Source organism: Vigna angularis, chromosome 5 (assembly GCF_016808095.1).
Source record: "Vigna angularis cultivar LongXiaoDou No.4 chromosome 5, ASM1680809v1, whole genome shotgun sequence".
NCBI lineage: Eukaryota > Viridiplantae > Streptophyta > Magnoliopsida > Fabales > Fabaceae > Vigna > Vigna angularis.
Window position 1 is genome coordinate 2387649 of NC_068974.1, and position 26830 is coordinate 2414478.

The 26830-nt window shown below is 37.1% G+C and overlaps 1 protein-coding gene across 1 annotated transcript; it reads left to right on the forward strand.

Annotated features, from left to right (window-relative positions):
• Positions 1-237: 237 nt before the first annotated feature.
• On the forward strand, positions 238-25656 carry LOC108339070 (DNA-directed RNA polymerase V subunit 1). Its single transcript, XM_052877359.1, has 18 exons — positions 238-383; positions 1521-1836; positions 2328-2454; positions 2534-2649; positions 5891-5944; positions 6375-6542; positions 7095-7253; positions 7584-9464; positions 9567-9742; positions 15427-15502; positions 19008-19132; positions 19841-19980; positions 20742-21016; positions 21666-21839; positions 21927-22067; positions 22384-24308; positions 24681-24795; positions 25088-25656. The coding sequence occupies exons 2-18, from the start codon at positions 1756-1758 to the stop codon at positions 25373-25375; spliced, it is 6021 nt and encodes a 2006-aa protein (XP_052733319.1). The 5' UTR covers positions 238-383; positions 1521-1755; the 3' UTR covers positions 25376-25656.
• Positions 25657-26830: the final 1174 nt, after the last annotated feature.

A 26830-nucleotide genomic window follows, 5' to 3' on the forward strand; every position in this document is an offset into this window, starting at 1 on the left:
TACATTCAACTGAAAACAGAAGAAATTAGTCAAGATGGGTAAATATGTCATTTTATGTCAACACCTCGAAACTCAGCTTCCAACACTTTCTGTCTCTCCAGTGGAAAAAAAACACTCTCTAGGTGCATTTGCGCACAACTTAAATTAAATGCAATTATTAATTGAAAAACAATTAAATTTAATAAATATAAAATAAAATAAATTAAACTAAGAAGTATTTCTTGAAAGAGAAAAATTAAAACTAGTGTCATGCCTTATTTCATTTCACAGTCTCACTTTCACTCTCTCTGATTTCATTTCTTAGTTTTCTCTTTTCCTTCTTTCTTTATTCTTTCTCCTTTGAAACCCTCTCTTCCTGGAGATCGGTTTTTCACAGCCACGAGGTACTTCGATTTCGTATTTCTGTTGGTCTGCATTTTCGTTTCATGCAATGCATTTCGTTCTCTTTGATGTTCTCGCGTCGATTGTATTATTTGCTTTTGTTCTTTAGTTTACAGGTGCCTTTGCATATTCTAGGGTTTAAGGTTTTGCGTTTAGCTGTGTCAGACGCTCGAATTGAACTGAGTTTGTTTCGTGTATGAGTTAAGAAGCTGGTTGAAGAAGAATGATCATGATTATGTATTGTTTTAATTTTTGCTTTTATTTTTGTGCTTGTTTGTGTTGTGATTGTGGTTGGATTTTAATTTACATGCTCTGTTTCTTATAAGTTCGTCATTTTCAGGGAGATTTTTTGCTCTGTTAGTTCTTCTCTCTTGTGTTTTATTTATTTATTGGTTTTTCTTCTTTTGAAATTTGAATCTGTCATGAACCACTTTTTTTTTTTGTTAAATTTTGTAGTCTACCTTACATGTTGAAATGGAAGCTAATTAGACTTTCTTTTTTGGTGAAAAAAGTTTTGTATTAGTGGATAAGAATGAATTGGTGGCCGGTGAGAGCTTTTTTAACCCGTTCAAGGAGTTGTGTTAGATATTTTAATATTTTAAGATGGATGATTTTGGTTGGGTTAGATGATTTTATGCTTGCATGAATTAAGAGGAATTCTTAGCTAACTGTGTTCTTTGGTGAACTGGAAGCGGATTTAAATGTATGTAGAGCTATTTAATGATATCACACTGATAAATAAGTACTTTTGTAGGGATACTAATTATAATTACTGCTGTAGTTGTGGTTGTAATTTTAACTTATATCTTATAAGTATTTAACACTTCCTAGTATAGGTTATAGACAGGCAATGGTGTTTAGACGCACAATTCAGTGTGATCTATCTGATTTTTACATGTGCTTTGTTGGGAATTGGTTGAGGATTGGCTTTGACGTAATTGGTTGTTTTTACATGGGAGTACTCTTAAGGCCATAGAAGAATGGAAACATCATATCTTTGATAGGTTGATCGACAAGTTGTTATTTCAAATATCTAATTTTTCTAAGAAAATTGTGATATCTTGTAATCCCTTAGGACATTCATGGTGGTCAGTTGTTATTGACATGCCTGATGTTTTCATTCTGTGCGGTCTCCACAGACCTGTTTTATGACCTAGATTCAGGAGAGCGGTTGTAAAGGGAACACATGCTATAGTAAAGGGAACACAAGCTATATTGAAGTTATGTTGGGTTATCTTTCTGATACTTTTCTATTTCGTTGATTGTTTTAATTGCTCTTCCTCTGTAATTCTGTTTAAGATTTCTATGGTTTACAAGTAATGACTGTAACTTTGAGGTTTCTATCATCAGGCACTGTAATTGACTGCAAAAGTAATGGAAGATAATCCTCCCTCAAGTCTTTTAGATGGGGTGGTTATTGGAGTCAAATTTGGTATGGCTACACGCAAGGAAATTGTAAGCTCAAAACACATTCAATTTTTCAGTTGAGGTCTTTGTGGCCTTCAGTTAGCATCTCTTTATTAATTAATTCATATGAGATAATCTTGTATTAAGTGTGGACAATGTTGTTACTGTCAATGACAATGTCGAGGATGAATGATGGCTAGCTTGGGATTTAGGAAATTCTTGCTAGATTTCCTTAGTGTTCTATGATGGGTTCCCTTAAGGTCTTTATTTGAAAAATTATTTTTGTTATTGACATTTCCTGAAATTTATTCATGTATTTACAGATATATGGCCTGCTTTTATTTATGGATTAAAATATTTGACGTTAGCTTACATACACATGCTTTTTCAAAAATTCTGATCTTTATCACTGTTATAAATAAAAAGTTCTTTTTGGAAAATTGAATCAATTTTGTTTAATATAAAAGGGTTATGGCCTATTCAGTATTTGATTAGTTTTGATCTCTTTGGTGGTAAATGGTTTGCTTTTGCCTTGGTAGTGTACAGCATCGATCAGTGACTCTTCAATTAGTCATGCTAGTCAGCTGTCAAATCCCTTCCTTGGTCTACCCCTTGAATTTGGCAGATGTGAATCTTGTGGTACTTCTGAAGCAGGAAAATGTGAAGGTTTGCTCTTTTTCCGTACTGCCTTTTTAAATGGTAAAAAGATGAAATTTAAGTTAAGAAATTCGATGTTTCTTTTCAGGCCACTTTGGATATATTGAGCTACCAACTCCAATATATCACCCTAGTCATATTAGTGAGTTGAAACGGATGCTGAGCCTTGTCTGTTTAAACTGCTTGAAAATGAGGAAAAGCAAGGTATTGTTGACAAAGAGAATAAGAGTGGCATTCTTCATCTTTTTGTATGTCTATCTAGCTTGTATGAATTAGCTAGTAATAAAGGGTGTAGTAGTGGTTTTAATGATATGATTTGCTTTTAATCTTTTTTACCTATATGTAAATATCTATAAATAGGCCATTTGTCTTTGAGAGTTTATTTTATTTTATTTTTATTTTCCATCTTTCTTTATGAGTTGAGAAAAATAAAATAGAGGAGAATATATTTTAGAGAGCTTTAACTAGACTCTGTGGGGACAAATGAGACGATAGGTGATGCCATGAGTGGCAAGGAAGGATTTAAAAGATCTAAACTCACCACTCCTGTCAGTTTGAATAATTTTTATTTTAGTATCAAACTAAAGTTCAACATTGAGATTTAATGTTTTGAAAAATAGAGTAGGCTTCAGATTTTAATTTAAGAGGGTAAAGCCATGTAAACCCAAGAAAAAGCTTTGACAAAGAAGATATAGTACAGGTGCCCAACAGTAGATGGGACATGGGATGGTCCTCATAGGTCACTAAAAGTTAATTGAAGTGGTTGTGTGTAAACAATAGTTAGTGGAAGAAGGTAAACGATGAGACTTGCCAACACAACAAGATGAACAAAAATCCAAATTTTTATTATGAAAAGGAACATTGTGTTGAGTCATTACAAGTTTTAATACATGTCATTAGGATAGTCTAATCTAGAATGCCATAAAGTGAGAGACTTTGAGGGAGATGGAGCAGTTGCGAAAGACACAACAACAGGAGTGTTGGTGGACAAAGTGGTAGAAAGACGGGATGAGAGAGGAGCAGAACAATTGTGAATTTGAAGATTGGGGAAGGAATATAAGCCATTAGCACCAACAACACCTTGGAGAAGGATTTCATGGTTGTCCAATGATTTGACAGTACAATAGTGAGGAAAAAATTCAAAATAAACATCACTATCAAGAGCAAATGGACGAATACTAAGGAGATTATTGGTGATAGATGGAACAAGGAATAAATGATGATGAAGAGAAGTGGAACCAGATGCAAGAACATTCAAACCTTCACCATTGCCAACATAAATTTGATTAGGACCACCAAAATGTTGAAACTATTGAATATTTTGGGAGGCTCCAAAGTCAGGGATCTAGGAAGTGGTGTTCTCACAAGTGGAGGAAAAAGCAAGCATGGCTAAGGAAGAGTGGAGGTAGACCGAGGAGGGGCAGGATCAGTAGCTGCTTAAGACAAAGGAGTGGTGGATGGGGGAAGAAGGTGTAAAGGTTGATTGATGGCTGGATCATAGAGGATTCTTGTGGTTGAAAAGAGGGATCAATACGAAATGGCAGATGTTAGTGGTGTGACCATATTTGAGGTAAATTTGGCATTGGAAATTAGCAAAGTGACCACCACGGCTATGGCCATGACCACGAAAGTGTTGAGCACCACCACAAACATAGAAGGAGGTAGAACTGTTGCTGTAAGGGGAGGGACAAGCTTGAAAACTAGAATAATTGGATGTAGCAGAAATTGAGGAGTAATTGAGGGAAGGAATAAATAGGGATTTCTGGTGTCTTTGAGTGCGGGCTACATGAGCAAGAAGAGCCTCCACCTCTATAAGGGGAGGAGTTTCAAACTTACTCTCAATCAGTTAAATGACAACATCATAGTCTGGTGGAAGACTTTCAAGAATAGCATCAAAATATTTAGTAGGTTGAACTGGATAACCATTGTCAGCCAATTCATCAACAATGGACTTGATGTGACTTAAGAAATCATGCATGGACTTGTTGACAAGAGTCTGATTTCGAAGTTGACATGCACATGCTTTGGTTTGGGTAAAGAAATAATCATGAATATGCTCCCATACTTGATAGGAGTGAACACCATCAAGAACACGAGAAAAAACACCCTTGGAGATGGTAGATTGCAACTAGGCAAGCAAAATTTGGTCTTAGACTTCCCATTCTTCATGGGCAGGATTAGTCATTCCAGATTCATGATCATCATCATTAAGGAAACGGGGAGGGATGATGGGTTTGATAACAAACCGATGGAGTTTGTGAGCCATGATGACAGGTTCAACTTGTTGCTTCCAATGATGGTAGTTAGAGTCATCAAGTTTTTTGGTGACAGGTTGAAAAAATTGGGAGGGAGACGGGTGGAAAGTGGATCTGGGAGAGTCCATTGTGGATCATCAACCAGCTCTTGATACCATAATAGAGTTTAACGAGAAAGATGAAAATAATAAGTGAAGGCACCACTATTTAATGTTCGTACTGTATATTATTGATAACAAAAACCATACATTCAGTTCTGTTCTGCTAGCAGAACTTGTTAGAAGTGGACTTTAAGCCTAACTCAACCCCATAAACAAAACCGGCTTGTAGGGTGAGGTTTGCACCCACTTATAAACTATGAATTGGCCTTATCTCTAGTTGATGTGGAACTTCCAACACATCCCCCTCACGCCGAGGTATATACATCTCGAGCGTGGGATTAGACATTTTTAATGGGTGGTCCGATAGCGGCCCGATAGCGGGTGGAACAATATGCCCAGCAAACAACAAATATCGCTAGGATAGGCTCTAACCATGACTCTGATACCATGTTAGAAGTGGACTTTAAGCCTAACTCAACCCCACAAAACCGGCTTGTAGGGTGAGGTTTGCATCCACTTATAAACTACGAATTGGCCTTATCTCTAGTCGATTTGAGACTTTCAACAGAACTTATCAAAAAAGGAGTTACGGGGCAGTTATGAAGAGAGAGAAAGGGGTATTGGTTGTTTAAAAGAATTACGGAGGCAGTTTTTTTTTTTTTTTTTTCTTTTGGGGGGTGGGGGGGTTATTTTGATGCTTAGTTGGAGAGGGAGCCACTTTCAGTTTCTCTTAAGAACTTTGCTCTGGGCAGTGGGATAGTTGTATGCTTCTGATTTCTTGTTTAGCAATATTAAAGAATCAAATATATTCCATTCGAGTCTTCATTTACTCTGCATTTTTAAATTGTATCAGTTTCCCAGAAAGGTAAACATTTAAATTAGTTAAATATTTCTGTTGTTTTTTTTTCTTGTTATTGATCTTTTATTTTGAAGATAAGTGCTCCTGAATGAGATTTGTTAATTTTCATGTCTTCATGTTTTTTGTAATCTATCCACCACTCATTTTATTTGCTAGATTTAATACAAGGATACAAACTTTGTCTATTGCCATTTTTGTGTGCTTGATCTAACTGGTTCACAATCTTTCAGCCTTCAGCATCAGGCAGTGGCTTTGTGCAGAGATTAGTATCTCCTTGTTGTGAGGTTAGTATGAACAAATCATGCAATATGATTTCTTAATAGGTATATGGATTTACAACCCTGAAATATTTTCTTGTATTGTTTCCTACTGATTCTTCCATATACGTGTTTACATATATATTTTTCTAATTTTAATGTTTGTATATATTTTTTTGTTATTGGTAGAATTTTATGATCTTTGTTATGACCTCATGATACCTGTGGAACCCTGGCATGTTTTGCTAACTGTATGTTCTCATCTAAAGGACATTTAAGGAGACTGGAGTTTTCTTTTTCTTTTTTGATTTCTGATGTGCATTGTTTTGTCTTTCCTTTTCTCCACTTTTTTCCATGGTTTACATATCTGTGCATTATAAATGTGGTTTTACTATTGAAATATGCTATCTTTGTAAAATTTCATTTTGAAGGTTCATGGTATTCTTAACCTTTACAGGTTAGTGCTGCTGAAGTTTCTATAAGGGATGTTAAAACAAGTGATGGGGCTTGTTATCTAGCACTCAAGGTATCCAAATCCAAGATGCATCCTGATTTTTGGGGTTTTTTAGAAAAATATGGCTATCGCTATGAGGGTGATCATACTCGAGCCTTACTTCCTTGTGAGGTGGGTTTCTACTTTTGTTACTATACTGTTCAAATAGCTTCTTCTTTTACTTGTTTGCAGATATGCTGACACTTGTCAATTTATGATTTTTTATGTGCCGATTTAATTTACTTCCTCCATTGTATTAGGCCTACATATGTTTTCTTTCTTATTCTTTTGGTACATGATGATTTTTCTTTAAATTATCATGCCACAGTATAGAAATAGACATCCTTCAAAGTGAGAAATTGTAGGATTTAGCATTATCCTTTGCCCTAAACATCATATTTTGATATTGAAGGATTTTCGTATTGAATGATTTGTAATTTGTTATATTTACATCTTCAAAACTGTATTTTCTTCTTTACACGACAAAAATGGGCATTGGCATATTTTGGAGGTTTGAGTTCGACTCCTGAAATGTTTTTGATTTGCTTTTACAATGATCTGTAATTGAGGGTTCCAGGCTAATTGTTGTGTGTTATTTTTTAAATATTTTAATTCATTATGTCTTTCTATTGAAATTGGCTATTTGCCTTTTGGTTAATATTTTGATTTTAAAATATCTTTCAGGCAATGGAAATTATTAAGAGAATCCCATTAGAAACCAAAAGAAAGCTTGCTGGAAAAGGGTATTTTCCTCAAGATGGATATCTTTTGAAGTATCTTCCAGTGCCACCTAATTGCTTGTCAGTACCAGAAGTTTCAGATGGCGTTAGTGTCATGGCTTCGGTGAGAAAATGAACATACTATTGTCAGTAAATGTCGCCCTAGTAATGTTTTTTAGTATGCTCAATTCTATTTTCTGTAATAGTTAATTTTGTTATCCTAATTTGCCAGAGCAGATAAACTGCCTTAGGTTTTTAAACCAGACTTGATAATTGCTCTAATCTAAAATTCTGAACTATGATTACATGTATGAATATGAAAAATCCATTCAGAGTTCATTATCTTTTGGATCTTGCTTTGATTTTCTAACCTGGGTATTCATATCTTGGTTTGTCAGCTCGATTTTGTCTTCATTAAAGTGCATGTGTCACTGATGCCTTTGTTGCTTTGTAGGATCCTTCCATTACAATTCTCAGAAAATTGCTCAGGAAGGTTGAAATCATCAAAAGTTCTAGATCTGGAGAACCAAATTTTGAGTCTCATCACGTGGAAGCAAATGATTTGCAGTCAGTTGTTGATCAGTATTTTCAAATTAGGGGCACTTCTAAGGCAGCACGTGCTATTGAAACACGTTTTGGGGTTAATAAAGAGCTTAATGAATCATCAACGAAAGCATGGCTAGAGAAAATGCGGACTTTATTTATAAGAAAAGGTTCAGGTTTTTCTTCCCGGAATGTGATAACTGGAGATTGTTATAGAAGGATAAATGAAGTAGGGATTCCGGTTGAAGTTGCCCAACGAGTAACATTTGAGGAGAGAGTTAACATCCATAACATAGGTTATTTGCAGAAATTAGTTGATGAAAATCTGTGCCTTACTTACAAGGAGGGTATGTCAACTTTTTCACTCAGGGATGGCTCAAAGGGTCACATATATTTGAAGCCTGGTCAGATAGTACAGCGAAGGATTATGGACGGGGATATCGTCTTCATTAACAGGCCACCTACAACACACAAACACTCTTTACAGGCACTTTTTGTTTACATCCATGATGACCACACTGTGAAAATAAATCCTTTAATTTGTGGACCACTTGGGGCTGATTTTGATGGTGATTGTGTCCATCTGTTTTATCCACAGTCACTAGCTGCCAAAGCAGAAGTTGTGGAGTTATTTTCTGTCGAGAATCAACTGCTCAGCTCTCACAGTGGCAATTTGAATTTACAGTTAACCACAGATTCGTTGTTGTCACTGAAGATGTTGGTCAAGAGATGTTTTTTTGATAGAGTGGCAGCTAATCAATTGGCTATGTTTCTTGTACCTTTGCCTCAAGCTGGTTTGATGAAGGCCAATTCTGGTAATTCTTATTGGACTTCCATCCAAATGTTACAGTGTGCTCTCCCTTTGTGTTTTGATTGCTCTGGGGGACGGTATTTGATTAGGCAGAGTGAAATCTTAGAATTCGATTTTAATAGGGATGTTTTGCCTGCAACAGTAAATGAAATAGCAGCCTCAATTTTCTTTAGCAAGGGTCCAAAGGAGGCACTGAAGTTCTTTGATGTGTTGCAGCCTTTTTTGATGGAAAGTATATTTGCTGATGGGTTTAGTGTTAGCCTGCAAGATTTTTCCATATCCAGGGCAATTAAAAGAATTATAAGCAGAAGCATAGGAAAACTTTCTTCTCTCTTGTATCAGCTGAGGTCTGTTTACAACGAGCTGGTGGCGCAACAATTGGAGAAGCTTATTCGTGATATTGAACTTCCTGTTATTAATTTTGCTCTAAAGTCAACCAAACTAGGAGATTTAATTGATTCAAAGAGTAAATCTGCAATTGATAAGGTTGTTCAGCAGATTGGTTTCTTAGGGCAGCAACTTTTTGATAGGGGAAAATTCTATTCAAAAGGATTGGTGGAAGATGTAACATCTCATTTTCACGTGAAGTGTTGTTATGATGGGGATGGTTATCCCTCTGCTGAGTATGGGTTGCTCAAAGGGTCTTTTTTCAATGGTTTGGATCCATATGAAGAGATGGTGCATTCAATTTCAACAAGGGAAATAATGGTGCGTTCTTCAAGGGGATTATCTGAACCAGGAACGCTCTTCAAGAATTTGATGGCCATTCTTCGGGATGTTGTTATCTGTTATGATGGAACTGTTAGAAATATTTGCAGTAATTCCATTATCCAGTTTGAATATGGATTAGAGAAAACTGAGCACCTATTCCCTGCTGGTGAGCCTGTAGGCGTCTTAGCAGCAACTGCTATGTCAAATCCTGCTTACAAAGCTGTCCTTGATGCTAGTCCCAGTAGCAATTCCTCATGGGAGTTGATGAAGGTGAACATTTCCTCGTAGTGAATGAAGATAATCTGCGTTTAAGTTTTAATATCTGAATAAATGATATTCCCTGAAATTTTTATTGATGCATTTTTTCTTCAGGAAATACTACAATGCAAGGTCAATTTTAAGAATGAACCTGTTGATCGGCGTGTTATTTTGTACCTGAACGACTGTGATTGTGGAGGGAGTTATTGTCGTGAAAATGCGGCATATAAAGTTAAAGATCAATTGAGAAAAGTCAATCTTAAGGATGCATCAGTGGAGTTTATTATTGAGTAAGTTTCTCTTATAATATTGTACCTTTTAATTTTAGTCTGCACATGCTTTAGTTAAAAAGAATTTCAAGTATACGGTTTGTATTTATCTACTGTTCATCATTTGAGGGAGTTTTAATATTTTATAGGCTTAAATATGTTCTTAGTCGTTGCAAAATGAGTGAGTTTTCACTTTGTTCCCCGAAAGTTTTTCTTTTCTCTGATTTTGGTCTCTATGAGATTGAAAATACTTAAGATCTAAAAGAGAGAAAAAAAATGTTTCTCAAAGTTCTTATTTCATTTCTACTCTTAAGCTTACATTTATAGAACTAGAGAGAGTGCTCTCTAGTTGTAACACACTTAACACAACTCACACACAACTCATACACACTCACACACAGCTCATACACACTCACACACAGCTCATACCCACTCACACATAAACCAATAATTCTAACACTCCCCCTCAAGCTGGAGCATACAAATTGTATGTGCCAAGCTTGGAACAAATAAACTCAATCCGAGGTCCCCTTAATGACTTAGTCAACATATCTGCGAGTTGGTCATTTGATCCAACAAACTCAATACATATTTCTTTTGACAATAACTTTTCCCGAACAAAATGACAATCAATTTCTATATGTTTGGTTCTCTCGTGAAACACTGGATTTGATGCAATGTGAAGAGCAGCTTGGTTATCACAATACATCTTCATACTCTGGATGTCACAGAAGTTAAGTTCTTGAAGGAACTGCTTTACCCATATAAGTTCACATGTTAATGAAGCCATTGCCCTATATTCAGCTTCAGCTGTTGATCGAGCCACTACATTTTGTTTCTTACTTTTCCATGAGATAATGTTTCCTCCAAGGAAAACACAATATCCAGTAGTAGATCGTCTATCAATAGGAGAACCTGCCCAATCAGCATCACAATATCCTGATACCTGAAGGCTTCCTTTTTCTTCATATAACAGCCCTTGCCCAGGAGCCTTTTTTACATACCTTAGAATGCGAATGATAGCATTCCAATGGCCAACACATGGAGCTTGCATGAACTGACTAACCACTCCAACTGCAAAAGATAGATCCGGCCTTGTAATAGTAAGATAGATTAGTTTCCCAACTAGCCTCCTATATCTCTCTGGGTCGGAGAATAACTCACCTTCTTCTGTTGTCAATTTTTGATTTGGATCCATAGGGCTATCAACCGGTCTACAATCAATCATGCCTGTTTCTTGCAAAATATCCAGAGCATACTTCCTTTGGGAGATTACAACTCCATCTTTTGACTGAGCTACTTCAATGCCTAGGAAGTATTTGAGGCTCCCAAGATCCTTGGTTTGGAAATGTTTACACAAATACTCCTTCAGTTGAGATATTCCAGCAGTATCATTTCCTGTAATAACTATATCATCAACATATACTATCAAGTAAACACATTTCCCTGGAGATGAATGATAATAAAAGACTGAATGATCTGCTTCACTGCGTCGTAGCCCAAATTTTTGAACAATGGAGCTAAACTTTCCAAACCAAGCACGTGGTGATTGCTTGAGCCCATATAAAGATCGGTTCAATTTACAAACCATACCAGACTCCCCCTGAGCAACAAACCCAGGAGGTTGCTCCATATAAACCTCTTCCTCAAGATCACCATGGAGAAAGGCATTTTTGATATCCAATTGATGAAGCGGCCAATGACGAATGGCTGCCATTGCAAAGAACAATCGAATGGTAGTCATCTTTGCCACAGGAGAGAAGGTATCACAATAATCAAGACCATAAACCTGAGTGTACCCTTTTGCAACCAGTCGAGCTTTGAGTCTATCAATGTCACCATTAGGACCGACTTTAATTGCATATACCCATCGACAACCAACAGCCTTTTTGCCTGGGGGAAGTGGCACAAGCTCCCAAGTATGACTGTGGTCAAGAGCTTGCATTTCTTCAATCATGGCGTGTCGCCATCCAGGATGATCAAGTGCTTCCTTCACAGTTTTAGGAATAACCACAGGAGACACTGAGGATAAAAGTGAATAAAAGGAGGGCGACACTCTGTGATAACTAAGAAAATTATAAATGGGATGAGGATTTCGAGTGGAACGATTACCTTTTCTGAGAGCAATGGGCCAACCAAAATCATCTTCACCAGGAGGCGTGACAGGAGATGGTGACGAAGAAGAAGCTGAAGAAGGAGATCCACCATTTTCTGGAAGAGGATTATCCATCGGGGTACTGTGTCGAAGGTTATCAGTATGTGGAGAGGAAGGTTCGAGAGGACCTTGGGTATTACTTGGATTGACTGAGGTATTTGAGATATTAGACTCAATTACTGGAATAGGAAGTACCTGTTGGAGGATATGAACATCTTGAACAGATGGAGAGAAGAAAGGTGTCTGTTCAAAGAAGGTAACATTAGCAGACATGTAGTATTTCTTGGTTTCAGGAGAGTAACATCGATACCCTTTTTGAAGTCGAGAATAGCCCAAAAAGACACATTTGATCGCACGAGCAGAGAGCTTGTCAAGTCCCGGAGACATGTCATGAACAAAACAAACACAACCAAAGACTCGAGGAGAGGTGTGAAAGAGAGGGTTATTGGGAAAGAGAACGGAGAAAGGAACTTTATTATTGAGAGAGGAGGAGGGCATTCTATTAATAAGAAAACATGCAGTTAAGATGGCATCCCCCCAGTGATGAATAGGAATGTGAGCACCAAGCAAAAGAGTACGAGCCGTTTCAACCAAGTGTCTATTTTTTCTTTCGGCTATACCATTTTGCTGGGGTGTATGAGGACAAGTGGACTGATGCAAAATACCATGGGAGCTAAGAAGTGAAGAAAAAGTTGATGAGAAATACTCTTTAGCATTATCACTTCTTAAGACTTTAATTACTTGGCCAAATTGGTTTTTGATTTCATTCAAAAAGGATGTGAAAATAGGTAACAATTCAGAGCGATCTTTCATCAGATAAACCCAAGTACATCTAGAATACTCATCAATAAAGGTAACAAAATACCGAAAACCAAAAGAAGAGATGCGACTAGGTCCCCAGACATCAGAATGAATAATAGAAAAACTAGAAGTACACATTGATTGAGATCTTTTAGGGAAGACAGATCTAACATGTTTTCCTAGTTGACAGGACTCACATTCTAAAGTTTGAAGACCACTAAGTTCAGGACACATCTTTTTTAATTTTGACAAGTTAGGATGGCCAAACCGATCATGTAACACTTTAGGGGGAAGAGCGGCAACACAAGATACCCGTGGACGAAATCCAAAATGGTATAAACCTCCAGCTTCATATCCTTCTCCAATCTGTCTCCCCGAGCCACGCTCCTGTATAACAAAAGATTTTGAATCAAACGTTATTGAACAGTTTAATATTTTGGTTAACTGACTTAGGGAAATTAAATTGAATGGACAGTTAGGAACAAAAAGAACGGATTTTAGAGTTAGAGAGGGAGACAGGGAAACTTGACCGATTCCCTTTGAACAAGTTTTAGAGCCATTTGCAAGGGTAATGAAATGAGGTTTTTCTTGGAGAGAAAGATTTGAGAACAATGAGGTATTACCAGAAATGTGATCAGAAGCACCCGAGTCAATTACCCATGAATTTGGACCTGCCATGGATTGAGAAATGCAAGCTGTGGATGTGCTTGAGGACTGAGATGATTGTGCCAAGCTGTTAGACTTTAAGCGCAGATACTCTTGATACTCTTCCTCAGTAAACTTGGAGTTGGAAGTGGAAGTTTCAGCCTGAGAGATATTGGCGGTTTTTGAAGGAAAGCCATGCAAGGAGTAGCAGTTTTCTTGGGTGTGACCCATCCTGTTACAGTAAGAGCATTGACGTCCCCGACCTCCACGTCCTCCACGTCCTCCTCCTCTAGTTCCACGTCCTCTTCCTCGCGTGGCAACCATGACAGATGGTTCTATTGTTTCATGAGTTTCCTGAGACTGAGGCACAGGAACACGAAGAAGACGTGTGGTCAAGGCTTCCAAGGAAGGGACTTCATGACTTGTCAGAAGTTGATCTCTGATGTGATTCAAATCTGGATGCAAAGCACGTAGGATCATTACCATATAATACTGGTCAAGCTTCTTTTTGATATCTTCTGAAGATTCCAAGAACATTCTCAATTCTTCCACAGCTGCTTGGGCTTCCGTCATGAAGGAGACCATATCATGGTCTGTCATTTTGAGACAGGCGAGCTTGTTTGCGGTATCATAGAGACGTTGAATATCATTAGCATAAATGCTTTGGGCTTTCTTCCAAAAGGTGTGACATGTCTTGAAGGCTCTAAGAGATATCAAAAGTCGGGGTTCCACAGATTGCCACAATAGGGCACACAGTTGAAAATCAGCTTGTTTCCATTGTTCAGCTTTGTCAGAAGGTACTTGACTCCCATCCTGCTCAAGGTGGTCATAACGTCCTTGACCAAGGAACCACATTTCTACAGCAGCAGACCAAGACATATAATTCTTTCCATTTAGCTTTTCGGAAGTGATTGAGGGACTTCCAGAGAAAGAAAGAGCACTTCCAGATGCCATTTTTCAAAGAAAGAATAAGAAAAACCGTGTAGGACCCGAAAACCCTAGAGGGTTTCTTAAGGATTTCTTAAAGAGAAGCTTCTAGACCCACTAAAGTAAGATTTTGAGGGTCAGAACGGACAGAGGAGCTGAGGACGACAGCTATGGAGGTGGCGCGGAGACTTTCCGGTGAGCAGATGGCGGCGCGTGGGCAGCACGCGCTTGTTCGCAGCGCACAAAGCGGCGGCGCGTGACGGAGCGTGGAGGAGAATCAGGCGAACCCACCGGTGGGGTTGGCTTTCGCGTGAAGAGGCGAACCAGATCCAGTGGTCGCCGGACGGAACTGTGACGGCGGACGGCGGCGTACGGCGGCGGACGGCGGCGGACGGCGGCGGACGGCGGCGGACAGATACCTGGATGGCGGATAACCAAGTTGAAGAACTTGAAACTGCAGTTGACAGCTGCAGATAGTGGCGAGACAGCCGCAGACAACGACTAACGGCACCGGACAGGTGCGACCAGCAGTGACAGTGCTGGTGGACAACACACGGAAACCAGAGCAGGATGAACCCGCTCTGATACCAACTTAAGATCTAAAAGAGAGAAAAAAAATGTTTCTCAAAGTTCTTATTTCATTTCTACTCTTAAGCTTACATTTATAGAACTAGAGAGAGTGCTCTCTAGTTGTAACACACTTAACACAACTCACACACAACTCATACACACTCACACACAGCTCATACACACTCACACACAGCTCATACCCACTCACACATAAACCAATAATTCTAACAAAAATCAATACTTTTCGATCCCCTAGTATTTTATGACACTAGTTAACTGTTGAACAAAAGGCAAGAGACCACCTGAGTGATGCAGAATAGTATTGTGATACAATGTGAGCATTTGACATCTAAAAGAACTCTTAAAATCCATAAAATAAGTTATTTATCAATCTTAAAATGAATATTATGGACTAATAATAGTGATTTTAAATTTTTGAGGGATGAACATCATAGAAAAGTATTTTACAGGAACTAAAACCTAAATTCACACATTTTATAAGGACTAAACATTTCTTACAATTTTACAGAGATTAAAATCTTATTTAAGCCTATTTTATATTATTGAGAAAATGAGTTTAGTTTGGGGTCCTGTTACTTGTATGCAGATACCAAGAACAGCGGATGCGAAAGGGAAATTCTGAAACCGATGCTGGACTTGTTGGTCATATTTATCTGGACGAGGTTGTTCTATTTCCTTTTCATTCAATTCGCTTATAGTTAAACATTGCTACATATGCTGAAAATTTTCCCTTTAATATATGAAACTTACTAGAATATAGGAAAATGTCTAATAAAATCATGATCATATCTTAGAGTGTCTTAGAACTCTCCAGAGTGTCCAATTATACATGTCTTGTATCTTATAAATTATAATACTTTTGTTAGTCACGGTTAGATATATCGCGTTTAATGTTAATTAGGAAAACATGTCTCTATGTTAATTATGTTATTTTTTACATATTCATTTGTATTTGCACTTAACCCTCATTCTCTTAGTTGAATATAGTGAAAACTATATATGAGATTAATCTCCCTTGTATTGAATATACACATAGGATCCTTTATTTATAATAGAAGAAATATGGACTAAGTCCAAAATACAAATAAGAAATAATAACAAACTAACTAAAGATAAAAGATAAATATAAAATAAAGATAATATATCTAACACTCCTCCTCAAGCTGGAGCATACAAATTGTATGTCCAAGCTTGGAACAAATAAACTCAAATCGAGGACTCTTTAATGACTTGGTCAACACATCTGCAGGATGATCGTTTGACCCAACAAACTTAGTATATATTTCTTTAGTCAACAACTTTTCATGAACAAAATGACAATCAATTTCTATATGTTTAGTCTTCTCGTGAAACATTGGATTTGATGCAATGTGGAGAGTAGCTTGATTATTGCAATACATCTTCATAGTATGGATGTCACAGAAGTTAAGCTCTTGAAGGAATTGTTTCACCCATATAAGTTCACATGTGAGTGACACCATCGCCCTATACTCAGCTTTTGTTGTTGATTGAGCTACTACATTCTGATTCTTACTTTTCCATGAAATAATGTTTCCTCCAAGAAAAACACAATATCCTGTAGTAAACCGTCTATCAATAGGCGAACCTGCCCAATATGCATCACAATACCCAAAGACCTGAATGCTTCCTTTATCTTCATATAACAATCCTTACCCGGGAGCCTTTTTGATATACCTTAGAATGCGAATGAGAGCATTTCAATGGTCAACACATGGAGCCTGCATGAACTGGCTAACCACTCCAACTGCAAAGGATAGATCTGGTCTTGTAATAGTGAGATAAATTAGTTTTCCAACCAACCTCCTATACCTTTCTGGATCGGAGAATAATTCATCTTCTTCTGTCCTTAATTTCTGGTTTGGGTCCATGGGACTGTCTACCGGTCTGCAATCAATCATGCTTGTTTCTATATCAAGACCATACTTTCTTTGGGAGATTACAACTCCATCTTTTGATTGCATTACTTTAATGCCTAAGAAGTATTTGAGACTTCCAAGATCCTTGGTTTGAAAATGTCTACACAAGTACTGTTTTAGTTGAGATATTCCAACGTCATCATTTCCTGTAAAGACAATATCATCAACATATACTATTAAGTAAACACATTTCCCAAGAGAAGAATGACAATAAAAAATCGAATGGTCTGCTTCACTGCGTTTTAGCCCAAAGTTTTGAACAATGGAGCTAAACTATCCAAACCAAGCACGTGGTGATTGCTTGAGGCAATATAGTTGGCATAGATGCTTTGAGCTTTCTTCCCAAAAGGAGTGACAAGTTTTGAAAGCCCTAAGAGATATAAGAAGTTTGGGTTCCACTGATTGCCATAACAGGGCACACAATTGGAAATATGCTTGTTTCCACTGATCAGCTTTTTCAGCAGGCACATGGCTTCCATCTCGCTCAAGGTGGTCATAATGCCCTTGGCCAAGGAACCACATTTCAACGGCAGCAGACCAGGATAGATAATTTTTTCCATCTAACTTCTCGAAGGTAATTGATGGATTTCCAGAGAAGGACAAAGTACTGCCAGACGCCATCTCTGAAGAAGACGAATCGCACCAGCAAGGGTTTAGATAGACAGAACTATGACGGTGGTCGGTGGTGAACGACGACCGATAGTGGACGGTCGGCGGCGGACAGTGGCGGACAACGACACCGGTGAGACAGAAACCAGAGCGAGTCTGATACTGAGTTGAATATAGTGAAAACTATATGAGATTAATCTCCTTTGTGTTGAATATACACATAGGGTCCTTTATTTATAATAGAAGATATATTGGCTAAGCCCAAAATACAAATAAGAAATAATAACAAACTAACTAAAGATAAAAGATAAATATAAAATAAAGATAATATATCTAATACTCTTAATTATAAAAATACATTACCCTATGAGTATTTTCTACACAAGGGGGATTAACCCTGTACCTAGTTTTTCTCTATATTCAACATAGTATCTAGAACTTAGGGCTTTTTGCCAATTTATTTTGCCAATTTTTTATTTTGCCTTTGCCACTACAATCACTGTCGTTGTTGCTACGGTCATCGTCGCCGAAGTGTCAGTGCAAATCGGTGACCACATGGTTTTTATCGTCTCGGCCAGACAATCACCATGTCGTTAACGACGCCTTCATCAGAACTTCCACGTGCCTCACATGCCTCTCCAAGTCATGGATATGCTACCTTTTTCGCTTGGCTTCTCTTTTGGTGTTTTATGGTTTTTCTCTCTCTTCCTCCATGGCGTCTTCTGCTGCCTCTTCCACTTTCGACATCTATTCTACCACCACTGTCTCTGGCTGATCAATCTTTACTACCTATATCAATGTGCACTTGCCCATTGATAAGGTAGATGACACTAATTATGCAACTTGGGCGTCAGACATTAAACTTTGGCTTGAGAAGTCCTACATCGATTAGAGATAAGACCAATTCACAATATATCAGTGGGTGCAAACTTCATTTTACAAGCCGGTTTTGTAGGGTTGAGTTACGCTTGAAGTCTACTTTTTAACATGGTATCAGAGTCATGAGTTAGAGTCAATCTTAGTGAAATTTGATGTTTGGTTGAGTCTATTGTTTCACCCCCTATTGGACCACCTATGAATGTCTAGTTCCATGCATGTGCTGTATATGCCTCGACATAAGGTGGGTGTGTTGGAAATCCTACATTGACTAGAGATAAAGTCAATTCACAATATATAAGTGGGTATAAACCTCATCTTACAAGTCGGTTTTGTAGGGATAAGTTAGGCTTAAAGTTCCCTTCTTAACCGTTACAAATTATCTCTTAGAACTATCTACTTACTTTCCATCCGAATATGTCATGATTTATTCCTTGGTCAGGATTGTGATTAGTATATTTAATGCAAGGCTTGTGCTTTAGGGTTTATGAACACATCATCATTGCACTGTAATAAATCACATCATGTCAGGTCTACATCAATTTCATTCTATTTCCTGTGTGTTCTTGACTCTCTATTCTCTCCCTCTACCATCCTGTAATTTTAACAAAACCTAATAAATAAACGTGATTGAACATTTTTTTCATTCCTCTGGAGTTTTAACCATACACGAGAATACTATGTAATGTTGAGTTAATCATATCTTGGTAATTATAATTACTACTAATGATATCGTTTTGAACAGATGATGTTAGAAGAGCTGAAGATCAGCATGGCCAACATTTTTCAGAAATGCTCGGATAGACTAAAATCCTTTAGTCGGAGAAAGAAAGCTAATGAATTTCTGAATAAGACCGAATTGTCGTTTAGGTTTATCCTCATTTCTTTCCGTTTGCATTTGATATTCCGCCATCCAATTTTAAATATTTATCCTTTCTTAAAGTAATCTATTGCTTGCAATATGAGTAGTAGCGTAGAGGTGCACTTTTATTTTCTTTCAAAAGAACAAAATTACAATTTTTTTTTGTAAAACTAGTGCTTTGTACTTTTTTAATATATTATTGTCATTTTAGTAAAATATAATTCTTTCCTAATAGTTTAGTACCAAGGTTCACGGGGGGAAATAAATATGTAGGATTTAATTTAAAGTGGGCAGTTATGGATTGGCAGGGCTTTTGAATTCCCTGAGCTTGTATCAATCAACGTTTTTTTAACAGTTTAGGAGTACTACTTCCAAGAGAAGGACCAGTCAATAAATTTCTACCTTGATGGTGTCTCACACATGTATCTTCTTTTCTTATAGATTTTTTATTTTTTATTTTTTTTTATTTTTTACTAAGGTACATTTCAGAATGTTGAAATTTCCCTAAATTTGAACATCCATTCAATAGTGTTATATTTTTCTCAAACATTTCTACAAGGTTGGTGATCTAATCTAAAAAAAGAAGGGAAAAAAAGAAGATAAAAGCTTTTGCATGTCACTTCCTTTTTACATCATTCTAATCAAATGCTTTCTTTTATGACTGTTGCTTATTTGTTAATTTATATCGCTTTCTGATCAGTGTTCCATCTTGGCAGTGAGTCTTGCTCGGCTTCACATTCTGCTGCCCCGTGTTTAACATTCATTTGGGTTGATGATCGTAATAATGAATTTGATCGAACTGTAAAGATCCTATCGGAAGAAATCTGCCCTGTGCTGTTAGATACAATAATCCAAGGTATTTTCCTTGCAATCATTCTTTGGGGAGAGGAAGTACTATATTTTCTTTGATCATTAAATCTATGTCTGTGGTTTTCGAGGGAGGGTGGAAAAGAGAAAAAGGATACCAGGAACTAGAATAAAATGTGCCACAGTTCACTAATTGAATTGTCCGGTAGTCTTATTCTAATTATTTGGTAAATTATTGATACAATACTAAATCCTGTACAATACAAATCCACAATTTCATGAAGACTTCAATATTTAATACATTAGTATTGTTGTTACAAGTAGGAAGCCTGAAACAGAATATCAAACATCAAAATTTTATACCGATTGGCCCATTTCAAATAAATGACTTGTGTACTGGATAATCTCCCTGAATCATGAAAACATAGTGTTCTTGGAAGATAGCTCTTGTAAGTTCTTAACCATTTTCTTCATGCACTAGAATTACCACTAGCTAGTTACTCTCATATCCCCATTGGCATTCTCAAAAAGAAAAAAATTAGTTGCTAGAGGACCTCTCCTGCAGTCAAATTCATTGGCCGTATCTATCCTTTCCACATGTTAATGTTTTGCAATCTAAAGACTTGCTTATTCCTCTCAGATGTGATCTTCTGTCAACTGTTTATTTCTTGTTTAAATTTGTTGGCCGTCAGTTTTTATATGTGGTCTTTCATATGTTTTGTTGCATTCTTAATTTTGAATGCATACATCGCTTGGATCACATATTTCTGTCTTAGTAATGTTTCTGATTTTCCTCTTACTAATAAGCAGGAGACCCACGCATTAGCTCTGCAAGTATAATTTGGGTTAGTCCGGATACAAACACATGGGTTCGAAACCCTTATAAATCTTCTAATGGTGAACTGGCACTGGATATTATTCTTGAGAAGGATGTAGTCAAGCAGAGTGGTGATGCTTGGAGGATTGTACTTGATTCCTGCCTTCCTGTTCTTCATTTGATTGATACCAGGCGTTCAATCCCATACGCTATTAAGCAGATTCAAGAATTGTTGGGGATATCTTGCACTTTTGATCAAGCGATTCAGGTGAGTTGTATTGAATTATGTTTTTAGTTAGTTGCTCTTTTGGTTGTCTTTCGGATATTTCCTCACTTTTAATTACTCCAAGTATTTTTATGGGCCGAGTTGTTGGGTGATTCCCAATGTTTCTAATTGCTTAGACTTTTGCAGTGTTCCTTTTGCCTCTATCTCTATGGTGTCCTAATCTTGAGAGGTATTTTTTGGTCAGATCAGGTGGAACACGGAGAATAGATATTTTTAGTTTGAGAATTTGGTGCCTTGAAATTTTGCTTTAGCACTGAAATCCTATCTATAGAAACTAAAAGCCTATATCCAGGAAAATGAAAATTATTAATGATAAATATATTGCATCAAATGGACTGCAGCTCAGACTAAAGACGCAATGCCCAAAACATAAAACACAGAACAAAACTGAATTGTATTTCTATCTTATTTGATTCTAATATTAGGAAAACAATCAGTTGAAAATCAAACTACATTGTTAGATTTTGTGGTGATATGCAATTTTTGCCTTTCTCGTATATATCGGAGTCTGATTTTTATATCATTGGGGTGTTTTGTTGTGAATATGAAAGATTTGATCATTATACAATGTTTAGTAGCCCCCATTAGTAAATCTTTTGTACCCATCTTATCCTTCTGTACCTACTTGCAGCGTGTTGCGGCATCTGTGAAAATGGTGGCAAAAGGTGTTCTTAGAGAGCATCTAATTTTGTTAGCTAGTAGTATGACATGTGGTGGGAACCTGGTTGGCTTTAACACAGGGGGATATAAAGCCCTCTGTCGACAACTAAATATTCAAGTACCATTCACAGATGCAACACTCTTTGTAAGTTGCTACCTTGTTAATTGTTGTATCGTGAGGTGTATTGGGTTATTATTATTATTCTTACTTTGTGAATGTTACACTATGCAGACACCTAAAAAATGTTTTGAGCGAGCTGCTGCGAAATGTCATACTGACTCTCTGTCAAGCGTAGTTGCATCCTGTTCCTGGGGTAAACATGTGGCAGTTGGTACAGGATCAAAATTTGATGTTGTTTGGGATGCAAATAAGGTATTTTTATCATACTCAGGTTTAATACTTATGAGTGTACAACTCCTTTTAGCAGTTAGTTAGTTAGTTACAATCATCATTATGTATTGTGTTCTCTTAGAGTTGTTTGTTACAGCTGTCACTGTTAGGTTGTAATAATTGATCCCATAAAGTTAGATGAGTTTCTGTAGTCTATGTGTAGTTGCTGTATACAGAAACTTGTAACTTGTACAAATCTCAGAATTATAAGTGCAAGTTTCTTTTCTCTTGAGTTTGTTTTTAATAATTGGAGTTCTGGATAAGCATTATTTGAATGTTGACATTTGTTTTTTTGCAGATAAGATCAAGTGAAATTAAAGGAATGGATGTTTACAGTTTTCTTCACATGGTTGGAGGTCATACTGATGGGGAAGAAGAAACTGATGCTTGTTTGGGTGAAGATATTGATGATTTGCTGGAAGAAGAAAATTTGGATTTGGAAATGTCCTCACCACATAACTCTGGTTTTAAGGCTGTCTTCGAAGACAATCCTGAAGTACTGAATGATTCAACATCCAATGGTTGGGATGTAAATTTAAATCAGAGTGAATCAAAATCAAATGGTTGGGGTGCAAACATAACAGGTCAGGCAAACACAAATTCTAATGAATGGTCTGGCTGGGGAAACAATAATTCTGAAATACCAGCCGGTGGAACCGAAAATATGCAAGGCTCTTGGGGCTCTGGTAGGAGGAAAGATGTAACCCAAGAAGACAATTTTGCATCAGGTGCTTGGGGTGCAAACAGAACAGATCATACAGAAACAAAATCTAATGACTGGGGAAGGAATAATAAGTCTGAAATACTTGCTAGTGGATCTGAAAAAGATTCTTGGGGCTCAAGTAAATTGAAAGATGATGTACGAAAAAACAATATTGGTTCTAGTGCTTGGGATGCAGGAAGCACAGGTCAGACAAAAGCAAAATCTAATGAATGGTCTGGATGGGGAAATAATCAGTCTGAAATACCAGCTGGTGGATCAGAAAATGTGCGAGATTCCTGGGGCTCTGACAAGGGGAAAGATGATGTTACCCAAGTAGACAACTCCGCATATGGTTCTTGGGGTGGAAACAGAAGAGATCAGACAAAAGCAAAATCTAATGAATCGTCAGGCTGGGGAAGGAATCAATCAGAAATGCAACCTGGAGGATCTAAAAATGTAAGAGAAGATTCTTGGGACTCAGGTAAATTGAAAGATGATACCCAAAATGACAATTCTGAGTCTGGTGCCTGGGGTGCAAGCAGCAAAGGCCAGATAGAATCAAAATCTAATGAATGGTCAGGCTGGGGGAAGAATAAGTCTGAAAAAGCCGGTGAATTTGAAAATGTGCAGGATTCTTGGGGCTCGGGTAAGAGGAAAGATGTTACCCAAGTAGACAATTCTGAGTCTGGTGCCTGGGGTGCAAGAAGCACAGGCCAGATAGAATCAAAATCTAATGAATGGTCAGGCTGGGGGAAGAATAAGTCTGAAAAAGCTGGTGAATTTGAAAATGTGCAGGATTCTTGGGGCTCTGGTAAGAGGAAAGATGTTACCCAAGTAGACAACTCTGTGTCTGGTTCTTGGGGTGGAAGCAGAGGAGATCAAACTAACACAAAATCTAATGAATTGTCTGGCTGGGGAAGGAATAAATCGGTAATACCAGCTAGCGGAACTGAAAATGCACAAGATTCTTGGGGCTCAAGTATATTGAAAGATGATGTTACCCAGAAAGATAATTCCACCTCTGGTTCTTGGGGTGCAAACAAAACAGGTTCGTCAAAAACTGAAGTAGATGAGTGGGCTAGAAATAAAGTTGAGGCAATAGATGGTGGGTCAGAAAAGCCCCAAGAAGATTCTTGGAACTCAGGTAATTGGAAAGCTGACTCAAAAGTTGGCAATAACTCTTGGGGAAAAGCCAAATCCTCTGGAAGTCAATCATGGGATTCCCAAAATCAGTCAAATCAAAATTCAACTTCACGGGGATGGGAATCACATATTGCTTCAGCTAATTCAGATAGTGAGAAAGGTTTTCAGTGGGGTAAGCAAGGTAGAGAATCTTTCAAGAAAAATCGCTTTGAAGGTTCACAAGGTCGCGGTCCAAATGGTGGCGACTGGAAAAATAGGAATCGCCCACCTAGACCACCTGGACAGAGATTGGACTTATATTCATCTGAGGAGCAGGATGTGCTGAAGGAGATCGAACCTATTATGCAGTCTATCAGACGAATCATGCAACAACAGGGGTAAGTTACTTGTGACAGTAAATACTAACTCCCCCATTATAATGACTTGGCAAGCTAGAAAAATCATGATATTATTTGCCTTTCCTGTAATAATACAAGCCGTACACTGAATTGCAAGTTGCAATTTGAACCTTTGCATCTGCTCTACTGTTTTTACTGTCCATAGCAATTTCTCTGGTAGTTATTTTTGGTTTGAATACCATTACAAATATAGCTATTATTACTTTAAATTTTTGCTCCTTATTAAGCTTGTGTTAGCTGTACTCTCTACCCTAGCCTCGAGTGGTTTCCTGATGTATTCCCTCTGTTATGAGTATTGTATCATAAGCTGAAGCATTTTGATCATATTTTTTTAATAAATTCCTATTGAAGGTACAACGATGGGGACCCGCTGGCTGCTGAAGATCAACAATTTATACTTGAGAATGTCTTTGAGCACCACCCAGATAAAGAAACCAAAATGGGTGCTGGAATTGATTATGTCATGGTATCACCTAACTCTGTTTACATTGAATCTTTCATTCACATTTATAAATAATATTGTGATCAATATCAATTTAGATAAATGAGTTTCTTTCCAAAACTTCCTGGGTCCTGGTACTGAAAGATGGTATTTTGGTATTTCTATTTCCTTGCGTATGTGTCAGTTTGCATACATGCAATACGTGATCTATGTATTCCATCGTTGGATTATGGGTTGCGAGGGAAGTTGAAACTTCAAATTATCGTCTACCTATATCTTTTCCTGTGCCTAATGTTGGGAGTATTATTTGCAACAGGTTAACAGACACAGCAGTTTTCAGGATAGCAGATGCTTTTTCGTGGTTTTGAAAGATGGTCGAAGAGAAGATTTTTCCTACCGTAAATGCTTGGATAACCGGATAAGAAAGAAGTATCCAGCTGACCTTGCTGAAGCATTCGTCAATAAATATTTTCGAGTTTTCCGTAATAGGGGGGACCAAACTGCAAACCCAAGGGGGGACCAGACTAGAATGCCAGTGCAGGACGAAGCTTCTACACCGGCTGACCAGACCTCAACACCCGGCCCTGTGGAAACGAATGAGTAGATTACAGACTTTGTTCATAAATTGTACAGAAGCGGCGTAGTTAAGGCCACTGAATAGTTTTTGCATAGATGGCCAATTTTCCTATCGGAAATTTATCCTCTTTTCGGTGACAGGTGACAGTTGGATGGTAATTTTTGTAACCTGGGAATCATGCATCTTTGTGCACATGTTAATATTCTTACTGATTACAGCACATGGTGTAATGATTTTTGAACCTTTAATTCTGCCATTGACTGGACCATCGATATCAAAATGACATGCTTCTTATTAGAGTTTCATCATTCCGATTCTAGCTGATATTCTTTTTTTTTTAAGTTTCTTACCATTCCAGTTATTTGGTATCTATTTTTAGAGAAATTACTTTTTCACTGCCCATTCTTGTTAACTGCATTGTCATATTTTCTTGTAAATTTAATTTTCTAAATATTCGTTAGTATAACTATTCAGTCTCATTTTTCCAAAGTATTTTTGTCATTTCGGGTTGCTTTAAATAACGCCTTTTGGAATTATAACTGAGATAATTGCAGGCAACAATAATGCATTCTGATATCCCTTATTAAGTGAAATTGATACGAGTCAAATTTGAGGCAACAATGGTTTTTTTAGAACATAACAGCAATGCTCTCTCGATTCAACTTTTGTTCACTCGTTCTAAAATGATGATGCCTCACCAAAGGGTTAAGAATAATGCTCTGATTCAATAAGTTCATTTCCAGTTATTTTTCACAGGTTTCATCCCTAGTATGTTGGAAAGACTATTAAATATTAAATGCGATTATCCTACCAATGATTCGTGCTTATTTCAGTATGTTTTGAAGACCAGCTCCTATTGGACTTTATTCTTTTAACACGATCCAATAAATTATACCCCACTCATGTAACATCAAAATCATAATTAAAGAAATTTGCACCGCTAGCTACTTTTCATATAACTTATTTTTTTTTTTCAATTTTAGAAAAAAAAAAGAGATTTTGGAAGAAAAAATATTTGTAAAAAGTAGTAGTTCTGAACATAAATAATACAGTGTTATCCATGTAAATAAATGAACAATTTGCTATTCAAAGAAGAAAAAAAGGTGAAAAAATCCATAATGAAATGAACGGATAAGATGGTCTTATAAAACACTTTTGAAAACTAATAATGTTTTACGATGTTAGATCGCTATCTATCCAAAACCATGTATGTTATGGTCAACCTGCAATAATAATGGTGCCTCCACTATCACTTGTGGGATCCATACCCACTTCTTTCCTTAATTCCCTCGTGCCATTACTTAACCCTTCATTTTTAAATTCCTGAATTCTACACCTATTACTTCTACTTTTATTTTTAAAAATTTAATGCTTATATTCTCACAATATAACTCAATTTTATCTTTCATATATTATGGTTTGCCATGACATGAAATGTGAGTATAAAATTTACATTGTTGAAATACGTATTTTTCTCATTTT

Coding starts and splice junctions, on each gene's coding strand:
- LOC108339070 (XM_052877359.1), top strand. CDS start 1,756: ATGGAAGATAATCCTCCCTCAAGTCTTTTAGATGGGGTGGTTATTGGA. Junction 1,837..2,327: donor TGGCTACACGCAAGGAAATT/GTAAGCTCAAAA, acceptor TTGCCTTGGTAG/TGTACAGCATCGATCAGTGA. Junction 2,650..5,890: donor TGAAAATGAGGAAAAGCAAG/GTATTGTTGACA, acceptor ACAATCTTTCAG/CCTTCAGCATCAGGCAGTGG.